Consider the following 20186-nt stretch of genomic DNA (forward strand, 5'->3'; position numbering starts at 1 on the left):
CAGACACCATAATGAACAGGTAAACGACACACTGTTGCAAGAGAAAAGGAAAAGACCAGGTGGGCCCCAGGGAGGTGACCTATTCGGGGGGGGGGGGCTCCAATCTGCACAGCCGCCACGGAGCAGGTGACTTCTCCCTATTTCCTACATGGTGGGGCAGGTAACGTGGTATTTAGAATTTACAGCTTAATAAAAAGGGGTAGTCACTCAGGAGAGAGGCCACCCCAAAGTCCTGCTTGGTCACCAGAAGCATTCCCGTGGGCTGGAGAGAGACGGTGCTATCTCTGAAGGCCAGGCCTGTGCGCCCAATGCCCCAGCCCAAGCGACGGGAGGGAAGCCTCCGTCCTGAAGGCGAGGTCACCCGGCACAGAGACGGAAGTGTTCAAAACAGGGGCTGCCACCCTTTGCCCCAGAGTCAAGCCCTGATTCAAGATCACAAGAACCAGGATTTCCAACATCACAGCTCTTGATTCCAGCTTTCCCTCCTGGGCGCCGCTGGAGATGAGCCTGACATGATGCTACAAGACTCACAAGACTCACGTTCAACTCGCGAGACCCAAACACGGTGCCCCTCACCTGGATGTGTTCCGTCCAAACACAAGGTCCAAACAAGGTATGTGGGTCCCAGAGAAGGCAAGTGGGTTTTTCTTGGAAACACAGCCTGGGATATGTTATGGTGGTTTTCTCTGGAGAACAGGATCTGCCACATTCATTCATTCTTTCAACAAGGATCTATTGAGCACCGCTCCACAGCAGACCCTCAGCAGACCTGGGCCTACCCCAGGAAGAACAAAACGAATACCAGCCTGGCGGTTTTTAAAATCATTTCACAGATATGCTGTACCATGGGGGAAAAATACACTAGACCCAGGATCAAGAACAGGGAAGGTAATGGCATCAAGAGGTCAAAGTCTGAGAAAGTGGGGATAAAGCTGAGACCAGAGGATGAGCAGGAGCCAGTCATGTGAAGAATGAAGGCAAGATGCTCCAGGCAGGAGGCAGCATGGCAAGGCCCCTGTCCCAGGCAGATGGCCGGGGAGCTGGGATGCAAGTCATGAGGGGAGGCGGCCTGTGTGAAGCCTGGTACCTGGTACAGAGCCCTGGGAGTGACGGCTGGGGAAGCCTGGGGGTGTCAGACCCCACAGGGACTTACAGGCCAAGAGGGGAGTCTGATGTTATCTGCAAGTCCGGGGAAGGTGCTGGAAGGTTCTAAACTGAGGCAATTTGCACAGAGAAGAGGTGGGGTCCACTCCAGCCTCGGAAAGGTCTCTGTGTCCCATCCTGGCCCATGTCTTTTGGTCCCTGGAAAGTAAATGTCTCAACTCCACTGAAAGTTATGGTCCCAGGCTGGTCTGCAGGAGGCAGCCACCTTTCAGAAAAGCAAGACAAAACAGCAACCAGATGTGGGCACAGAGCATCAGACAGAAGCTGGCTGCTAGCAGCTGGAAAACTTGCCCAGCTCTCTAGAAAGACCGTGGCTCCTCAGGGCCAGGACCAGGACCCTGACCCACGCCTGGCACCTACCACCGGGCACAGTAGGCAGCGGACGCTCTGTGGGCGGCGAATGAACAAGTGAGTGAATGAACTCTTCAGAGGCAAAGCCAGGACTTGATTCCAGGCCTGTGTGATGAGGCCCATCTCCTGGCCAGAGGGAGAGGGAGCAGGGGAGAGAGAGAGAGGGGGGGGGGAGGGAGGAACAGAGAGAGAGAGGGAGGAACAGAGAGGGAGAGAGAGGGAGGAAGGGAGGACATTTAGATCAACCAGAATCTGGGCACAGTGTGCGTGGAATATCCCGAAACACTCCTCTGTCCTTCCAAAAGAGACACCAGAGTGCCACTCCCTGGGGATACAGGCTGACGCCTGTGTGAAGGGTCAGCCACACCTGGCTCCTCCACGGAAGACAGTCCCTCCCTTGTTGACCATCCGGCCTGACTCCACAGGAAACCTGGGGACAGGAGGCCGTTCAGTACCTGACAAGACAACTCCAGAGATGACCAGGCAGCAGGAGGCACGTGGATGGGGAGGAGCTGCATATGAATTATAAACATCGGATAAGGAAGCCACACTCAGAGTCTCCTGGGTGCAGCACACTGGCAACTGCCGTGTCCCCGTGGGCCCTTGGAGCGAAGCCCAGGGACTGGAGGGAGAGCTGTGCTGTGGGGGGTGGGCTTCCAAGCCAGGGAGGACGGGGACCACCCTCTGGGGGCTCGTCCTCTGCACTTGAACCAAAGCCCAAAGGGGCAGCATAGAGAAGAGCCCCTGGTCCTGGCCACGCCACGGACACTGCAGAGAGGGGCGGTTTCTGTGCCCGGCTGGCAGGCCGTGGCTCCTCTCCAAATGCTCCCAGAGACGGTGCCAAGGGTCACCTGTGCCAGCCCCGTGAGTCTAAATGTGTACTTGATCCTTAAAGGCTGCTCCTGCAGCGAGGAAGAAGGGAGCAGCTACTGTCCCTGCCCAAAGAAGCCTCAACCCTTTTAAGCCCCTGAGATTCTGTAATTGAAAACAAACAAAATCCCAGGATGGAACCTGTGTTCACTGTTCTTTGGAGGAACCAGAGGACCTGAAGGGCACTCAGCAGGAGGAATGAAGAAAGGGATGACTGGATCTCCTGGATGCTCACCAACAACCTGAGGTTCAAGTGTGGTTATGTGGAGAAAGTGGGGCTCAGAGAGGCTAAGCAACAGGCCCAAAGCTACACAGCTTATAAGTGCCAGGATACGAACCCAGGCACTTTAATCAAACTCAAGTCATATGCAAATTCACTCTCTGGCTTTGTGTAAAAATTAACTTTCATCTCAAGTGGATGAGAGAATGAGAAAACAAGGCGGGGGGGGGGGGGGGCTCCTGAAATAATATAAGTTAACATCCAACAGGCACTCCGAAAATATCTGCAGAATAGTCGAGCAACACCAGGCTGAAGATCCACCTAAGACATTGCAAAGTTCAGTTCAAGTCAAAACACAGCACATGGAACAATAAAATTTATGCATGAGATTGACCCTGGGTTATACTGCCAAGTCGGATTCATTTCTAACAAGTTTCTAAATCATTCCTACAAATCAAGCCCAACTTCGAGATAAGCACGTTTAAATTAGCTGTAATGTGAAGGCATCTTAATGGCAAATGGTGTCTGAAGTTGAAAACCAAGGCCAGGAGGCCCAGCAGGGAACCCCAGGTCCCAGAAGAGAAGAGTGCATCAACAGTCAAAGCAAGGGGCATGTAGGGTAATAGAGGGACAGCCAACATGCCCCAGGCTTTGCCCTGGAGGAAAACCAAGGAAAATGTGGTGCAGGCGAACCAGAGGACGGTGGGGGAAGGAGTGGCCGAGCTTTGGGGCTGCACTTTCTGTCCAGCTTCTCAGTCCCGAGGCTCCCTGTCATTGTGTCCACATGGTTGACAGTCATCTTATTTACATGGACCCAAACCTACAGGGAGATTTTTCAGCATGGCTGGGGAGCAGCAGCAAAAACATATGGTAGGTAATTATTAACTTAATGAGTCATGGTAAATTGTGATTTTATATCTTGGCGTAAAGACGTTGCATAACACAGGATAATAAATTTTGATCCATTACCCTGATGCTTAGAACTGGCTACTGTACAACTGGGATTTCTGGTGCCTGCTAGAAAGAGCAAGCCCAGTGTGGTTTAGTGGCCTGGTTAACGACCTGGGGACTGCTGGGCTTCTCAGATGTTCAACAGGTTGTTGTTGAGTGCCTACTGTGTGCAAGGCGCTAGGAACTGAGCTCTGACTTGAAAGCTCAGTGACTCAGAGGAGAGAGTTTCATTCACCAGTTGAAAGCCTACGGGGAACTGTGGCCTGTGGCTCAAAAGGCAGAGGAATAATGAAACCTGAAAATGTTGGGAACAGTGACGGTGCCCCGCGTGTGGGAAGATGTCCAAGTCAGAGCCCTACGGGAAACATACAGAGTGGTGGCAGGTGTCCCATGCAGAGAACACAGCCCCTCCCAGGAGGGAGGCCTGGCTGTGGGAGCAGAGGTCACACCGCACACTGCCCCCAGCCTGCCCAGCCTGCCCAGCCTGCGGGGCCTCCTCGGGAAGCGCCTGGGAGCCGCAGGTGCAGCGCACAGCACAGGTTTCCCTGGCTGATGGACACTGCTCTCCGAGACTGTCTTGGTCGGCTGCCGAGTGGAAAGTTGGATGGTGTGGGGGGGTTTGATCCCAGGCACCAGGAACACTCTGCTTTTAAACACTAGTCGGACAGACGAACCCGAAGGGCAGCTAAACAGAGATGGCTGGTCATCGCCGCCAGAGTTCAGCTCCTGGAGGCCAGGGAAAGAGCTGGGAGCCTACCTGGCTAACAAGCTAACAGGTGGGGTGGCGCTGAGGGGACCCCATGGTTTCAGACGAGAATATAAAGAGGCGTGCCCGCCTTGGTCTGGACACGCAGCTGGCGCTCAGTCCGGTGGCCTTCTCCAGCCTCCGGGAGATCTGGGGGTTTCCCTTGCCTTGGGGACAGTGTGGCATTGCATTCCCTTCGACAGCACTCTGAGATGGAGCGCTGCTCTTGAAGGGAGAAGGCCGGGGTCGGGTCACACGGAAGAGAGTGAGGGGAGCACACCTGGGCAGAGAGAGGGGCTGGCCCTGGCACGTGACAGCTCTTCAAGTTGACCCAAGGAGGCAAGGAGGCTGCCTGGCCTCTGCCTCTGGCACCCTCCTGTCACTGACTGCAGGCAGGTGCCTGGGTCCATAGTCTTTGCTACAGAGCAGTTCCCAGCGCAACAGCCCGTGAGCCAGCCCCTGCGGTCCCCGAGGGGATTCACCCTGGTACACACAAGAAAACTGAGACCCGCTGTGGCTCAGCAATATGCACAGTCACCTGCCCAAGCCAGCGAAAAGCGCAGCTGTGATAGGAACCCACTTTCTCTCCTCTCTGTAGAGGGAAGGGCTCAGGGTCAGGAAAGCTGGGTCTGTCCATCACAGGGCTGGGCAGTGCTGCAGCAGGAGGGGACGGCCAGGCCTCCAGCAGCCCCTCAGGCTCCTCTCACATTCCAACTTGTGCTGCTGTTTGTGAACAAAAGGGAGAGCGCTTCCTACTGAGGCCGAGGCTGTGGAGTGTGACATCCAGCCCTCAGGACCACTCCAGGGGCAGGTGTGCATGTGCCCATCCTGCAAGTGAGGACACTGAAGCACTTGAAAACCTGGCCTGTGCTGATGATGGCGACAGCAGCGCTCAAACCCAGGACTGCTGGTTCCAGAGCCACCTGCCCTGGGATCCAGAGACCGGCTGCAGTCAAACAGGCTGCGCCACGGGAAAACGGGGGCACACAGCCTGGGATCCAGGGAACACCAGGGCAGGGGGAGAGCCCTCCCGGGGGCAGACCCTGCAGCTCTTACACCCTGCTGGCTGCTCCCCCTGTGGGGCCTACTCAGGGGAGTCCCTCTAGGGACAGCCAATTACCCAGAGTCCTGCCTGGACTTGTGTACTCACCACAAGATCTTCAGATTACAGGAGCCACAGAAGCTAAGTTCCTCAAGCCCAGGGGACAACTGGCCAGCCCCAAAGTCACTCATTCATTTGTTCATTTGTTCACCAAATACCCATTGAGCACCTGCCAGCTCTGGGAATCCAAGTCCCCCCTTATCTGAGGGGGATCCAAGCCAAGACCCCCGTGACTGTACCAAACACTATATATACTGTGTTTTTCCCTAAACAGACCTATGTTAAAGTTTAGTCTATAAACTTGGCACACTTAGGGGCTGGGGATGTGGCTCAAGCGGTAGCGCGCTCGCCTGGCATGCGTGCGGCCCAGGTTCGATCCTCAGCACCACATACAAACAACGATGTTGTGTCTGCCGAGAACTAAAAAATAAATATTAAAAATTCTCTCTCTCTCTCTCCATCACTCTCTTTAAAAAAAAAAAAAAAAAAAAAAAAAAAAAAAAAAAAAACTTGGCACACTAAAAATACTGATCCTAATAGCTAATAAGAAGATAGAATAACTATAAAAATACACTGTGATCAAAGTTATTTTTAACTTATAGTTTATTTCTGGAATTTCCTACTGAATTCTTCCAGACCAGGATTGACTGTAACTGAAACCAGAGGCAATAAAACCTCAGATAAGGGTTTTGCCTGTTCAAAAGTAAAGGCAGAGACAGGGGTTCCTGTGTCTCCTGTGTGCGCTGGTCATATCCTAGCTATGGCTGGGAAATGGCTTCATTGGGCCCCCTTACTCCACCCCAGGGATGTGATTGGAAGCTTGGTCCCCAGGGCAGCAGTATGGGGAGGTGGTGGGACCTTCAAGAGGCAGGGCCCAGTGGGAGGTCCTCAGGTCACTGCTGGCATGAGTAGTACTCTGGGACCCCTGGTAGTTTCCATGAGAGGTCATCATCAGACAGCAAGCCTGCCCCCTCCCTGCCCCCCAGCCTCTGCTCCTGTGCCTGCCACCGTTGTCAGTGGCCTGCGGTGATGCAGCCTCAGGGGCAGGCCTCAGCCTGCACTGTCTCCTTGTGATTTTCAGCCTCCACTATGAGCTCTTTGGCAGAGTGAGTCTGTCTCAGGCAGCTCCTTCTGGTAATGAGGAGCTGACCCATGCACTCCTCAGAAAGCATCCTCCTCATCCTCCTGATGCCAGTTACAAAGGACATCCCAGTCTTTCGGTCACTACGTCACATCACCCTGTGGTGCAAGGTTGACAGTCACTGATTTGCTTCCCCTTTACACAGAGTGGAACAGAGATCCAGAGAAGAGCCCCCACGTGCTCAAGGTCACCCAGCCCACAGGGCTAAGCAGTGTCTGGCCTGGGCTGCTGGCGCTGATGTAACAAGACATGCCCCTGCAGGCCCCTCCTGGGTAGGTGTTCAGATGGAAGCTAAAGAAGAGCTTCCCAACAGAGGTGCATGCACCTTCCAGAGCCCCCTGGTTCTAGCCAGCTCAGCTCACAGCCCACCCAAGTCAGGGCTCCTTCCACAGGACCCAGCCCCCTGCAGCACCTGCCCCCTGCAGAAGAAAGCTCAGGACCTCCCCCAGGCTGCCAAGCAGGCCTCACAGATTTCTGGTTCAGGTGAGGCAGAAACAGCAACCCCTGCTTCACGGGTTTTTGTCAAAACATGACTCCAATCATTCACCAGCAAGTTTGTCCAGATCCCCATCCTGACAGTGCTGTACCCAGCGTGGTATGGGAAGAGAGTGGGACCATGCACCCTCGTGGGCAGCCGTGGGCAGGCATCATGCCAGATGCTGGGCATAATCTCCGCCTGCCAGGAGCCCAAAGAAAACCACACGCAGCCCACCAAGCCACGGACACACCAAGTGTGGCCCTTGGACCGGCAGAAGCAGCACCTCGGTTCACCAGACATGCAAATCCTCAGGGTCCTACTTCAGGCCAAATGATCCAGAATCTCTAGGGGTCGAGCCCAGGAATCTGTTTTTAAAAGCTTGCTGGATGATTCTTAATGTGTTCATTCATCTGGGGACACCAATCTAGATCAGACAGGCCTTCCCCAGTCTTCCTATTTGAAACTGCAAACCAGCCCCAGGACGTGACTCCCCAACCTTCTTCCCTGCTTCATAGTTCTCCAAAGTTGCATCACCGTCAACTATAATACCGTATACTCCATCCATACACTTACAACTTCCCATACTGACATTAAGCTTCTGAGGGCAGCAATTTGAGTCACTTTTGGTCTCTGTTGTACCATTAGATGCCCAGAACTAATCACAAAGAAGTGATCAATAAATATTTGTCAGTTGAATGATGGATGACAGAACATGCCACAACCCACATAGAACCAGTTCTTGGGGGTGCCTAGAGAAAGACAAGGTTGGTGGCCATGGAGCATGGCACAGGGACAGTAGTACCCAGGTTGGCCTGGAAGGAGGTTTAGACCAGGAATGAAGGATGCTTAGAACACAGATGCTAAGCCTCTTGCCGGAATAGATCTCAGATGGTTGATACCACTCTTGTCTAATTAGTAGTTTGTATGTGCCAAGAACTGTCCTAGCCTGTATCACCTGCTGCATAAACCTCAGTGGTAGCTTCAGTGACATTAAATAACTTGCCCCAACCACAAAGAAGACTTGTATAAGAATGTTCATAGCAGCTTTATTTTATTTATTTATTTATTTGGTACCTGTGATTGAACTCAGGGGCAGTTAACCATTGAGCCATATCCACAGCCCTTTTTTTGTATTTTATTTAGAGACAGGGTCTCAAGAAGTTGTTTAAGACCTTGCCAAGTTGCTGAGGCTGGCTTTGAACTCGTGATCCTCCTGCCTCAGCTTCCCAAGCCACTGGGATTACAGACATGCACCACAATGCCCAGCCAGCTTTATTTATAGTAGCATCAACCAAAAAATAAATCCAAATATCCATCATCCACTGTGAGATATTCATACAATATAATAGTACTTAGCAATAAAATGGAATAAACTATAGATACAACAGATGAATTCTCAGACATTATAAGGAAAAATAAGGCAGATGCAAAGATGCATTTGGCTGCATTTGAAGTTCTAGAACTTAAATACAGTTACAAACCTAAACTGCATTTAAATAAAGCATTGTAATAGAAATCAGATAAAAAGCCACTGCTGGAGGAGGGGACGGGAGAGTGCTGATTCAGAAGAGTCATGAGGGGGCTTTCTGGGCTGGTGGACCATGTTCTACATCTAGATTGGAGTGGTGAGAGTGTGGGTGTTTACATTCACCTAAACTCAGAACCAAGCACTTGAAATCTGCATTTGATTGTACTAAATCACATTCAGTTTAAAAAAAAAAAAAAAAGCTAAAAATCATTTGCCCTAAGTCACAAAGTCACAAATGGAGATGTGAACCCAGGTTCCCCCAATGCCAGTGGCCAGTTTACACAAATCAGACAGAGTTGAGTGAGGAGTTCCCAGCGACCCCCCCCCCCAGCCTGGTAAAGCCCTTGCCAAAACCCTGAATGAAAGGAATTCACAGTTCCTCTAGGAAGGAAGTCACAGGCTCCCAACCCCCAAATCCTGACAGGGAGGCTCCAGAGGAGGCCAGGAGAGTGTCTGGCGGGGACTCAAGAAACCAGGCCACCTGTGAGCCACTCCGTGACTCAGTTACCCCTCTGGGAAGCAAAGAAGGAGGGATCAGTGGTTGCCCAGAGGCCACCAGGCCACAAGCCCCTATGGTCACCACGCACTGTTACACTAAAAACGTCATGTGCCTGCCTTGGAGCCAGTAGGCTATTTTTCTAACGCATGCTAACATCGTGATTAATAAACACACATCTATTCCCACGAAAAAATGAAACCACAGCTGCTTTTTGTCATTGTGCAGTTTCTCAAACAAAAGACACCAAAAGAACAACCATTGCTAAATGACTTTGGTTTAAAGAGGCTGGGAATCTCTGTGTAGAGGATTGCTAAGGGGATAGTCACCAAGGGGATGGTCTCCAAGGGGACGGTCGCCAAGGGCCCTTCCAGGTCATCTGCCCCATGATTGTCTGGCATCACTTGGGCAAATGCCTGTCCTTGTGTTCCTAAGGCCTGGGTCCCCTGAGGAACAAGCCTCTTGTCTTGGCTCCAGGGACAGAGTCCCCACAGTGTGGGCTGTGTCCTAGCTCTGCAGCAAAGCCTGTAGGCACAAAGTGCCATTACTGCTGCACCTCAGGCCTCAGTTTCCCCTCCAGCTCTGATAGTGACCAGTCATAAGAGTGGAGCCTGGGCATTTCTCTCCCCGACCCCTCACTATCAGCTTCCAGTGCCAAAAAAGGAGAGCTTCTGGCCACAGTGGTACCCCATCCTCCCAACTACCACACTTAAGGCCACAGCCCAGTAGGGATCTGCTACCAATGCTGAGACCCTGCTGAGCCAAGTGCCATCCCCAGCCTTAGTCCGGAGAACTGAGCAGCATATCTCACATCCAAGCACAAGCACAGACCTTCCTTTCACACATCCTGAGTGGCCCAGCTGGACCCTCCACTCTGGACACATCCTTAGCTGTGGGCCAGGGGCCCTAGATTCCAGATAGAAATCAGAATCACCCACTTGTCACAACTCACCCCCACCTCCACCCCGATTCCCGACCCTCCACGCCAGTTTCACATTGGTCGTGGTGCTGAGTCAGAGGTTTAGAGAGCCTCCGGATAAATCAGGGGCCTCGGCAGAGTCCCGCCTCCCAAAGGCCCACCCCAGTCTGGCAGGGCTTACAGAAAACACCACCCCCAAAGGCAGAGCGCTGGTCTAAGACCCCACCCACTGACTCACCCAGACTTTAGCATACAAATCCCTAATCTCCACTCATGCCCCCAAAGCGAAGAAGGAATCTACCTTGCCCACTTTATGTTTTAAAATAACAAAGCCAAGGGCAGAAGACAGACCAGCTGCCCCCACATCCAATCTTCCTCTCCCAGAAAACTCCACTTGCTACTTCTAATGTTTTCCCTCCATCAGTCTGAAAGCAGCTCGTGAACCTGCCTTATCTTCAGGACACCATCCCCCTCTCCGCTTGCTAACTTCCCGGGTCACTGGACAAAAGATAATCACCCCTACTCTTCCCAAGAACTCGCTTGCCGCCCACCACCGCCCCATGACGTCCCAGGTCCCAGTGCAGTCCCAGATCCTTCCCAGCCAGCCCCCAGCCCGCCGCCCGGGACGAATACTGAGGGCTGTGCCAGAAGCGGTTCCCCTAGGGCCTGAGGACGCACTTGGAAAGGCCCAGCCCAGGAGGCCCAGCGATCCACGCTGGACGCCCTCTACCCGCAACATCCCCATGGCCAGGGGCTGGGCGAAAAGCCTGTGGGGAAGGGGAGAGATCCCAAGCGGCGGATCCAGCCACCCCACGCGCACTCACCAGGCAGAGCCGCCGAGCCCGCGCGTCTGCGCCGGGGCAGCGGGAGAACCCACGCGCGCTGTTCAATCCGGGCTCCAAATGACGAAAAGCCTCGCTCGGCTCCAGCCGGCCCTGGACCAACGCACCGACCCGCGGACGCACGATGGTCTGGCTTCCCAACTAAGTTTGAAAGTTCCCTCCACCGCAAGGGAGGAGGACGTGGACCGCGCAGCTGCCCCTAACCATCCGGGCTGAGCTCAGAGGGGAAGCGGGGATCCGAAGCTTCTGGGGCTGGGGGTTCGGGACAAGCGAGCTTCCTTAGCGCAGGGACGCGCTCCGGCGCCGCGCAGAAAATATCTGGCTGGGGGTGGGGGCGGCGATTTTGCAAAAACTGGGAGAGGGTTGCCCCCTACTGCAGCGCCCGCCTGCAGGGACCCTGCTCTCGGTCCCCGAGAGGGTATAGGCCTTGATTGGCCATTGCAACTCGGAATCTGAGGCCCCGCCAGGCAGCGATGGCCAATTAGTAAATGGCCCAATTAACGCGCGTGGCGCGGTGAAGTTAAACCCCGGCGTGAGAGTGTAGATGACCAAGGTGTGGGGGTGGGAGTTAAGGGCAGTGCGGAGCCTGTGGCTGTTCCTAGGTGTGACCGCGTGTGACTGTGTGGACGTCAGTGTGATCTGTGTCTGAGGTTCACCGTCCGGGGGTGGCTGTGTGTGACAAGTGTGCGCTTGTGAGTCTTAGTATGAGCTTGTGACTGTCGAAGCGACTTCTTTGTGTGACTGTCCCTAGTTGTGACTGGGTGTGACAGCGGATGGGGGCATGTAACGGGGTGTGTGTGGCATGTAGTGTGCGTGGATGGGTGACCTTATGTGGCGGCATGACAATGTACGTGGGCGAGTGACTGAGTGTTGTTGTGTATAAATGACTTGTCAGGGTGACTTGTGCGGGACGGTATGCCAGTGCGAGCCGTTCATGGCTGTCTGTGACAGTGGGTCACTGTGTGTCTGCTTGTGAATGAATGTACTGCTGTCGGGTGATGAGTGAGAGACACTGTGTCGTCGTGCGGATGGCTGTCGGGGTGACTTCGGCTGTGATCCGCACAACTCAGGGCGTGTGTGTGACCGCGAGGGTATCGATGTGAGCGGCACGTGCCCCTCAGCGGGGTCGAAGTGTATGTGTCCCCCCGTGTGCACCCCAAAGTGCCCACGTCGCGAATCACCAGGTGACTGCCGCCACCGCTCGGGCCCGGGGCGCTCGGGCCCGGGCAGGGTCCGAAGGCGCGGGCAGGCCGCGCCCGCCTGGCCGCGCACCCCACCCCCGCCTACCTTGCCGCAGTGGTAGTAGTCCAGGTGCGCCAGGCCGGCCGGCTCGGCCCCGGGCCGCGCGCCCACCGCGGGCGCGGAGGGGTACAGGCGGACGTCCATGGCGGGCGCGGCGGCGGCGGCGGCTCCCGCGGGCAGTGCCTGGGCGGGCGGCGGTGGGAGACGGGTGCGAGCGGGTGTGCGAGCGCGGGGGCGGGCCGGGGGCGGCGCCCGGCGGAGCGCCCCGCCCCCGCCCCGCCCCGCCCGCACGCGCTATTGTTCCGGCCTCGGGCGCCGCCGGGGGCAGGGGGCCCGGGCCGAGGCCGCGAGGTCCCTCCTCCGGGTTGGGGTTCCGCTGGTTCCCGGCCCGGCCCTCGGCCCCTGAGGGTCTGTAGGGTTGTGCGCCTGTCCAAACGGCCCTTTCCCGTCCCGCCTTTTGCCACCAAGGGTGTAGGGAAGGAGAAGCCCGCACGACACCCCTCTCCAGAAGCGGGACAATCTCCGCCCTAAATATCTGGAGCGGCGCCAACCCCGAGGCGGCGTAGGGGACAGGGGAGGAAGGCAGTGACGGGAACTCAGATGATGAGGCAACTCAGAGATGAGGGCTGCTCTATCTGGGGACGCGGCCCAGCGCGGGAGGCTGATCTTAGGAAGTCCTCCCTCCTGGTCCCGCTGACCTGAGTTACCGCGAGGGCCCCCCCGCCCCCGAGGGAAATCAGTGGCCTTAAACTTTAATTTTACGTGTGGGGAGTCTGAGGCATGGACTTTCGGCATCAGTAACGGAGCACCGGCCCGGTGGGCTTCACTGACCCCAAAGGATCCAGAACTGAAAACACTTGGAGCAGGAACCCTGCGCCCTTTGATAATAGGGAGGAGAAGCGCTAGAGGAATGGCCTAGAGTTCCAAGCTCTGAGTCAGGGTCTGGAGTCTACCCCACTCACGTTCTCCTGGGGTGAGAAAGGGAAGGAAATGCAACAGAGGTGACTGCGAAACGGGTCCCTCCCTCTTAAAAAAGAAAGAAAGAAAGAAAGAAAAGTGATAAAAAGTGATAATTTCTCACAACACTTTAGATCTGAGAAACTGTTGCATCTCCCTTTTTCATTGGAGAATTGTCTACGCCTGGGGTCTACTCCCTCGCCTCCCACTCCACACACTGCCCTCTCAGTATCTCCCACCTCTGCCCTCCCATGATCATCTCTGCCTGGGAAAGACCAGGAGGAGCAGGAGGCAGAAGTGGATTCTCCTGTGGTGGTAGAACGAATGCTGCTTGAGCCTCTTGACCACCCAAGACGTGCTGCTTGGACTTCACTATTTGTGACCATCAAAACCCAGGAACACGAGATAGGTGTGGGAAACAGCTTTTCACTAAAGGTTTGGGAACAACAGAGGGAAATTACAGCTCAGAAAGGAAAGAATTTCTAAATTAATTTCAGCAGTCATTGTTTCTAGAAAGACGGTGCCACACCTTATCAAAAGGAATTTCCCACTGGCCCCTCTCTTTTTATTCCATCTGGTTACCAGACTGACCCAGCACTACTTGTTGAACCCACACACTCTCTCTTCTCTGCAGTGCTTTGTCTTAAATCAAATAGTCCATATATGCATGAGACTACTCCAGAACTCTCTATCTTGTTCAGTTAGCCTATTTTTCTTTGTGCCAATATCACACTGTCTAGATTACTGCATCTTTGTAATGTCTTAATGTCCCACAGAATTAAGTCTGCCCACTTTGTTCTTTCAGACTGTTGGTTATTAACCTTCGTACCTTTATAGAAATGTTAAAACCAGCTTATTTTTTACACACACACAATATTACTAGGATTTTGATTGATATCACATTGAATCTAGAAATCAATTTGGATAAAACTGACATTTTTAATATGAATGTTTCTTATTCATGAACATGGTATGTCGCACCATTTATTTAAGGAATTTTTTTTCTTAAAAAAGTTCTCTCAGTTCCATGCAATTTCCCTTAACTTTCACTCAGGGTTATACACAATTACATATAAGAGGAAGGAGGAGTAGGAGAAAAATTATATAAGTGGAAGAAACGATTTATAGTAGAGGGGATGGAGAGAGAGTAGGGGAGGGGAGGGGAGGGGAGGGGTGAGGGGACAGTGGAGAATGGGATAGACAGCAGAATACATCAGTCACTAGAAAGGCAATTTGTAAATCAATGGAAATGTAACTGATGTGACACAGCAATCTGTATACGGGGTAAAAATGGGAGTTCATAACCCACTTGCATCAATCTGTGAAATATGGTATAATAAGAACTATGTAATGTTTTGAACAACCAACAATAAAATAATTAAAAAAAAAAAGTTCTCTCAGCTGTTTTGTGGGTTTTGTATGTAGAGATCTTGCACATCTTTTATTAGTTTTAGACCTAGATATTTTATGGTTTGGGTGCTATTATAAATAATTTCTTTATTTTATGTTTTGTTTGTGGCCAGTGCAATGTCATGGTTGTACAAGCCCATGGATCCTTGACACCACTCGCAAGGGGTGGCATCTAACCTTGCCCTTGAAAAGTATTGGTTTTAGTAAATGGTTTTTACCAAGTGTGGCAGAAGTGATGGTGTGTGACTTCAGAGTCCAGGCGTAGAAGCTGATATAGCCTCTGCTGACCTCCCTCTCTTGTGATCTTTGTCTTCAGAGATCTAGGCCACTATATAGGAGGTCTTAGGCTGCCAAGCTTTAAAGCATTCCAGATTAACCCACATAGACAAACCGTAAGCAGAGATCTTCAAACTAAATGAAGAGGGGAAGTTGCCTAGTTGGTCTCTGACTTAGCTGTCCCCTGCTTTCCAATTCTGGCCATTGCTTTGCTGCAACCACATGAAAAAAATCTGAAATGTACAACTTAGCCCTTCTTCAATCCAAAATGTGCAGAAACCATGAGAGATAATAAGTGCTTACTGTTATTTTAAGCCACGAATTTTTGGAGTTACTCATCAATATAGATCTGGAATTTAGTAGAAATAGATTTTTACAGAATGCCCTTGTACCGAGCAATATCACTAAATTTATTAATTCTAACAATTTATCTGTAGATTTTCTGACTATATATATACCATTTTCTACCTCATTTCATCCTTATACATTTCATTTCTTTTTCTTGCCTTGTTTCACTGACTAGTATCACGGTGTAATGTGGAAAGAGTAATAAGGGCCATCTTTGTCTCTTACCTGATCTCAGAAGGAATAATCTCGCATCATTAATCATAGTGCTTTTTTGTTTTTGTTTCATTTTGTTTGGGGCTTTTGTTTTGTTTTTTTGTAGATACCTCTGTTGCAGGTTGGGGAGGTTGGTCTTCAAAAAGACCCTCTGGGTCAGAAAATAAGGCTCTGGTGACCACTTTACAGATGGGAAGAAAGGGGCCGGTGAGAAATGCTCGACACCCAGAGTTAAGAGCAGAGCCACGATGCTAGCTAAGCCTGGGACTCTCTCCTGGACCGCTCCCTGAGGAGTCCCACCAGCTCGGCCCACACCTGGGGAAGGATGTCTGCCAGAGTCCAGAGGCACAAGGGGTGAGCCGCCTCAGCCACTGGGCTCCCTGAGCATGCCAGCAGCAGCAACCATTAACCCGGCTGGTCACCTGGTCACCTCTGTCCCCTCCTCAGGAAGGGACAAGCATCAGGAGAGTCTAGTGGTAAGGTCCACAGGGAAATGACACAGGCCCCAAAGCCTGGCCTTGCCCTTTCATGCTGGCAGCTGATTGGACAGAGGCTGATGACTTGGTTCCCTTGAAGAAATGGCTTCACTGAGGCTGGGGATGTGGCTCAAGCGGTAGCGCGCTCGCCTGGCATGTGTGTGGCCCGGGTTCGATCCTCAGCACCACATACCAACAAAGATGTTGTGTCTGCCGAAAACTAAAAAATAAATATTAAAAAAAATTCTCTCTCACTCTTTCTCTCTCTCTCACTCTCTCTCTTTAAAAAAAAAAAAAAAAAGAAAGAAAGAAAAAGAAAAAGAAATGGCTTCACATGCTTTCTTCAGAATGGGGGTGGCCTGAGCCTCCTCTTCCCCTTCACCTCAGTCCTGCCACAGAGCACCAGTGGACACAGGCCAGCCTGGCTGTACCCTGCCTGCAGCGGCCCAGTTGGAGACCCAGGGTACCTGCTCACGCGTCGTCCAGCTTTCCATTTCTAATAGCCAACAATCAAAATAGAGACTGGTGGATATACCAGGTGAGTCCCACCTCTGTGTAAACCTGTAAAGGACCAACTTATAAAAACAATAGATGAGGGGAAGGCCAGGGCAGTAGGGAAGGGGGAGCGAGGAGCGATAGGAGAAGGGGAGGGAGGGAGGAGATACTGAGGACTGAAATGAAACAAATCATATTTCATGCATGTGTGATTGATTGTGTCAAAATGAGCCCCACGATTAAGTGCATCTACAATACACTAAGAAAAACATTAAAAAAAGAGATGTCTGTCTCTAGGCACAGTGATGCACGCCTGTAATCCCAGCGGCTCAGGAGGCTGAGGCAGGAGGATCATGTGTTCAGAGTCAACCTCAGCAACTTAACGAGGCCCTAAGCAACACAGCAAGACCCTGTCTCTAAATAAAATATAAAAAAGGGCTGGGGATGTGGCTCCGTGGGTAAGAACCCCTGGGTTCGATCCCTGGAACAGAGTGGGGGTGTTTTACTGTGTTTATTATTATTTCGATGTGGTAAAGTCATCAGATCAGGAGATGATTGCCAAGGAGAAATAGCTTGGTACTCACAGTCCCCAAGGTGGGGGGCATGCCATCCATGAGGGCCACATGGGTTAGCCTGAAAGGGTAAAGTTTCTAAGCTGCAAAGCCTGAATTAAAATGTAAAAGACCGGGCATTGTAAAGTTTCTAAGCTGCAAAGCCTGAATTAAAAAGTGAAAGACCAGGTATTGTTAAATTCCTCTGCTACACCCAGAATCTGAAATTCCTGAGATAGTTAAGACAACGCCCTACTGGCCATTTAGCCTAGGGCCCTGTGCAGTTTGTCACATAAGCATACAGGGCCCGGAACCAATCAGTTTGAATGTGTACCCACTTAGGAGTGACCAATCACCCCCGCCCGACCTGTTCCCGCCAATGAATGTGCTAATCATGTATGAGAGTTGTTGTTCAATTTTCCCGTGCCTCATGCTGATTTGTTCTGATGTATGCAAAGCCCCCACCCTCCCCAAAATGTGTACTTAAACACTGCTTAGCCTCTGCTCTGGGCTCTGGGCTGCTCTCGCTTCTTGAGTGAGCCTAGAGCCTCAGCGCGCTGAATTGGATCCTCAATAAATCCCCTTCTGCAATTGCATGAGTCAGTCTCTTGGTGGTCTCTTCCTCTGACTTTTCGCCGGACCCTTACAAGCCTAAGAATGAACTTTTCAAAAGTCAACCAAGCTATCCAGATCCACACCTCTTTTGTAGAATCCTCACTCATCCTTTAAGTCCCAACAGAAACCCCAACTCAGCTGCTCCAATATGCTTTCCCACTAGCTGTTTGTACACAGAACTATGAGTGTCAACCTCACCAAACTGTTATAACACATGTGCCCTATGAGGTATGGGGCAATGGCTCCCTAATCTTGGTGTCCCCAGTGACTAACACATGCCAATGTCTAGAGGAGGTAGAGCTTTGGAGGACCCTCTTATCTACACACATGCCCTCTCAGGAGAAGAAGCTCCTGAATACTTCAGATTCCTAGGCACAGAAGAGCAGTAGGTGAGTCACAATTCAGCACCCCGCTCTGTCTGTACTTCCAGTAGCCAGTGTGCATAAGATCTGGTGGGACATGTTAAGCCAGATTGGGGTGCAGAAAATGGAGATGTACAGGGGGAAGCTCAGCTTCTTGGTTAGGGTCCTCCAAAAGCTAGTCCTAGAGCAAGGATTCCAGTGTGAGTAGTTTGCTGAAGAGTGATCCCAGGGCACACAGGTAGACAAGTGAGAAAATGAGACAGGAAAGAACAGCAGTCCTGGAAGGGCAACTGTCAACAAACAAACAAAAAACCAAACCACTGTGAGCAGCCAGAGCCTAATTCCTCTGGGGAATTCTGCAAAGCAAGATAGAACACAGACATCAGAGTTATGCCACTTGAGGGGTAAGGGGTTGGGGTCTTTACTCACCAACTCCTGACAATCTGGGTTGAACAACGCTCTCAGAGAGCATGCTCCACCAGGCAGCTCATCCTGGCAGGCAGATGGTGTCTCTAGAAACCCCTTAGGCAGAAGTTGCAGGAATCAGCCGTCAGAAATTGTGGCTACATGTGGGGAATGGTGAGGTCTGTGGGCACGTGGGCAGAACACCAGTAGGGTCTGTCACAGGCTCAGGTCTCTGGGATCACAGAGCAGAACTCTGCTTTCCTTAGACACTTGCTCGGTGTCTGTGCACCCACATCTTCTTCAGGAATGTGGCTGAAGTCTGTGCTTATTCTCTGAGAACAGTGGTTGGGCATTGCTGGGGCCTTGGCCATTATACTCCCATCCAGACCAATATCTCTCCGACCTGTCCATTATTTCTAATGATGGGCCAAGTTAGCCAGTAACTTCCACTCACAGTGTCTGCTGGACAGGTCAAATTAGCCAATGTATGGGGCAGTGACTTTGTCATGAGATGACATGTTCACGCCCTGAACAGGAGAACACTAAGTAACTCTGGATTCCCGAGCTCTGCTTAATTCCCTATTTAACCTCAACCAAGTCACGGTACTTCTTTGAGCCTGTTTCTGTTTCTGCAAAGCTGGGTGATGCTGCCTACCTGTGTATTCCTATGTGCTATTTATACAGGGAGAGAAATTTTCAAAGTTAAATGTGAATGAACTATACTCTAAAAAGAAATAGGAATTACAATTTGTTGCTATCTACAGGGAAATAAAAAGAAGCACTAATAACAACTAAGCATTATTGAATGCCAGATGTGTGTGAGGTACTCTGCTAAGCACTGGTCATCTACTCCCTCTTTCAATCTTGACAATGGGATTAATGAAATAGACACTACTATTATACCTATTTTCCAAATGGGGAAACCAAGGCACAGAGCAGCCAAGTGACTTACTTATAGTTAGTACACTGTGGAGGCAGGAGTAAAGTTAATACATGGAGTAATGGGATTTGCAACTATCAGTTTGGCTGCAAGATCTCTATTCATAGCCACTTGACCTCACTGCATCTCTGATCTTTCATATAAATTTCAGGTTTACTTAAGACAAAAAGAAAGCCTTGCTAGTGTTTTGATTGGAATTATATTAAATTATTAAATTAAGTTGGGAGAATTAAAATCTTTAATGAAAAACATATTTTAATGTATAAGAATAGTATTAAAGTGTTAGATGTTTATCTTGTATCCAGAAAACTTACCAAGGTCTAGTATTTGTCCTAATACTTTTTTTTTTGGTAGATCCTCTTTTATTTTCTGTAGCGATGATCATGTTATTGCCAGAAAGAGAGACAGACAGAAATTGCACTCTTCCCTCTAACCATCTTGTCACTTCTTTGTCTTTTCTTCCTCCATTCCCAGCTTTATTAAGATAAAATTGATCCCAAAAAAGTATATACTTACAGTGTACAATGTGATATTTTGATATATGTATAAATTGTGAAATGATTAAATTGAGCTAATTAGCATATCTCATTATTATCACTTTTTTTGTAGTGAAAACATTTCAGATTTACTCTCTTTGCAAACTTCAAGCCTAAAATGCATCATTATTAATATTTATCTTGTCTTATTACATTGTCCAGCACCCCTAGAATCAATGTTAAATAGTACTGGTGATATTGGCATTGTTTTCTGTTTCCTGCCTTAATGAAGATACTTCTTATATTTCATCATTTAGCCATTAAAGGAGAGACTTATTGTAAGTGCTTGGTGATGTCCTATCAATTAATAAAATTTCTATTTATTCCTACTCTGTTAAGAGACTTAGTAGACTTGCTCTGACATGAATTTATTATTATTTATAAATTTTGGGGGGATCTCCTGAAACAATCATCTGGGGACTTGGGTTGTGGCTCAGTGGTAGAGTGCTTGCCTAGCATGTGTGAGGCACTGGGTTCAAATCTCAGCACCACATATAAATAAAGTCCATTGATCACACACAAAAAAATTTTTTTTAATCATCTGGGTTTTAAC

At 50.7% G+C, this 20186-nt stretch overlaps 1 protein-coding gene across 3 annotated transcripts in view; it reads right to left on the reverse strand.

Moving 5' to 3' along the window:
- The window catches only part of TOX2 (TOX high mobility group box family member 2), a 127942-nt gene extending 115725 nt beyond the window's left edge, over positions 1–12217 (reverse strand). For all 3 annotated transcript variants that reach the window (XM_081292265.1, XM_081292266.1, XM_081292264.1), the window contains exon 1: positions 12095–12217. In XM_081292265.1, coding sequence (XP_081148391.1) covers positions 12095–12193 — 99 coding nt within the window. In that variant the 5' untranslated portion in view covers positions 12194–12217. The remainder of the gene's footprint in view (positions 1–12094) is intronic.
- Positions 12218–20186: the final 7969 nt, after the last annotated feature.

Source organism: Spermophilus citellus, assembly GCF_964194105.1.
Source record: "Spermophilus citellus genome assembly, chromosome: 4".
In the NCBI taxonomy this organism is placed as follows: Eukaryota; Metazoa; Chordata; class Mammalia; order Rodentia; family Sciuridae; genus Spermophilus; species Spermophilus citellus.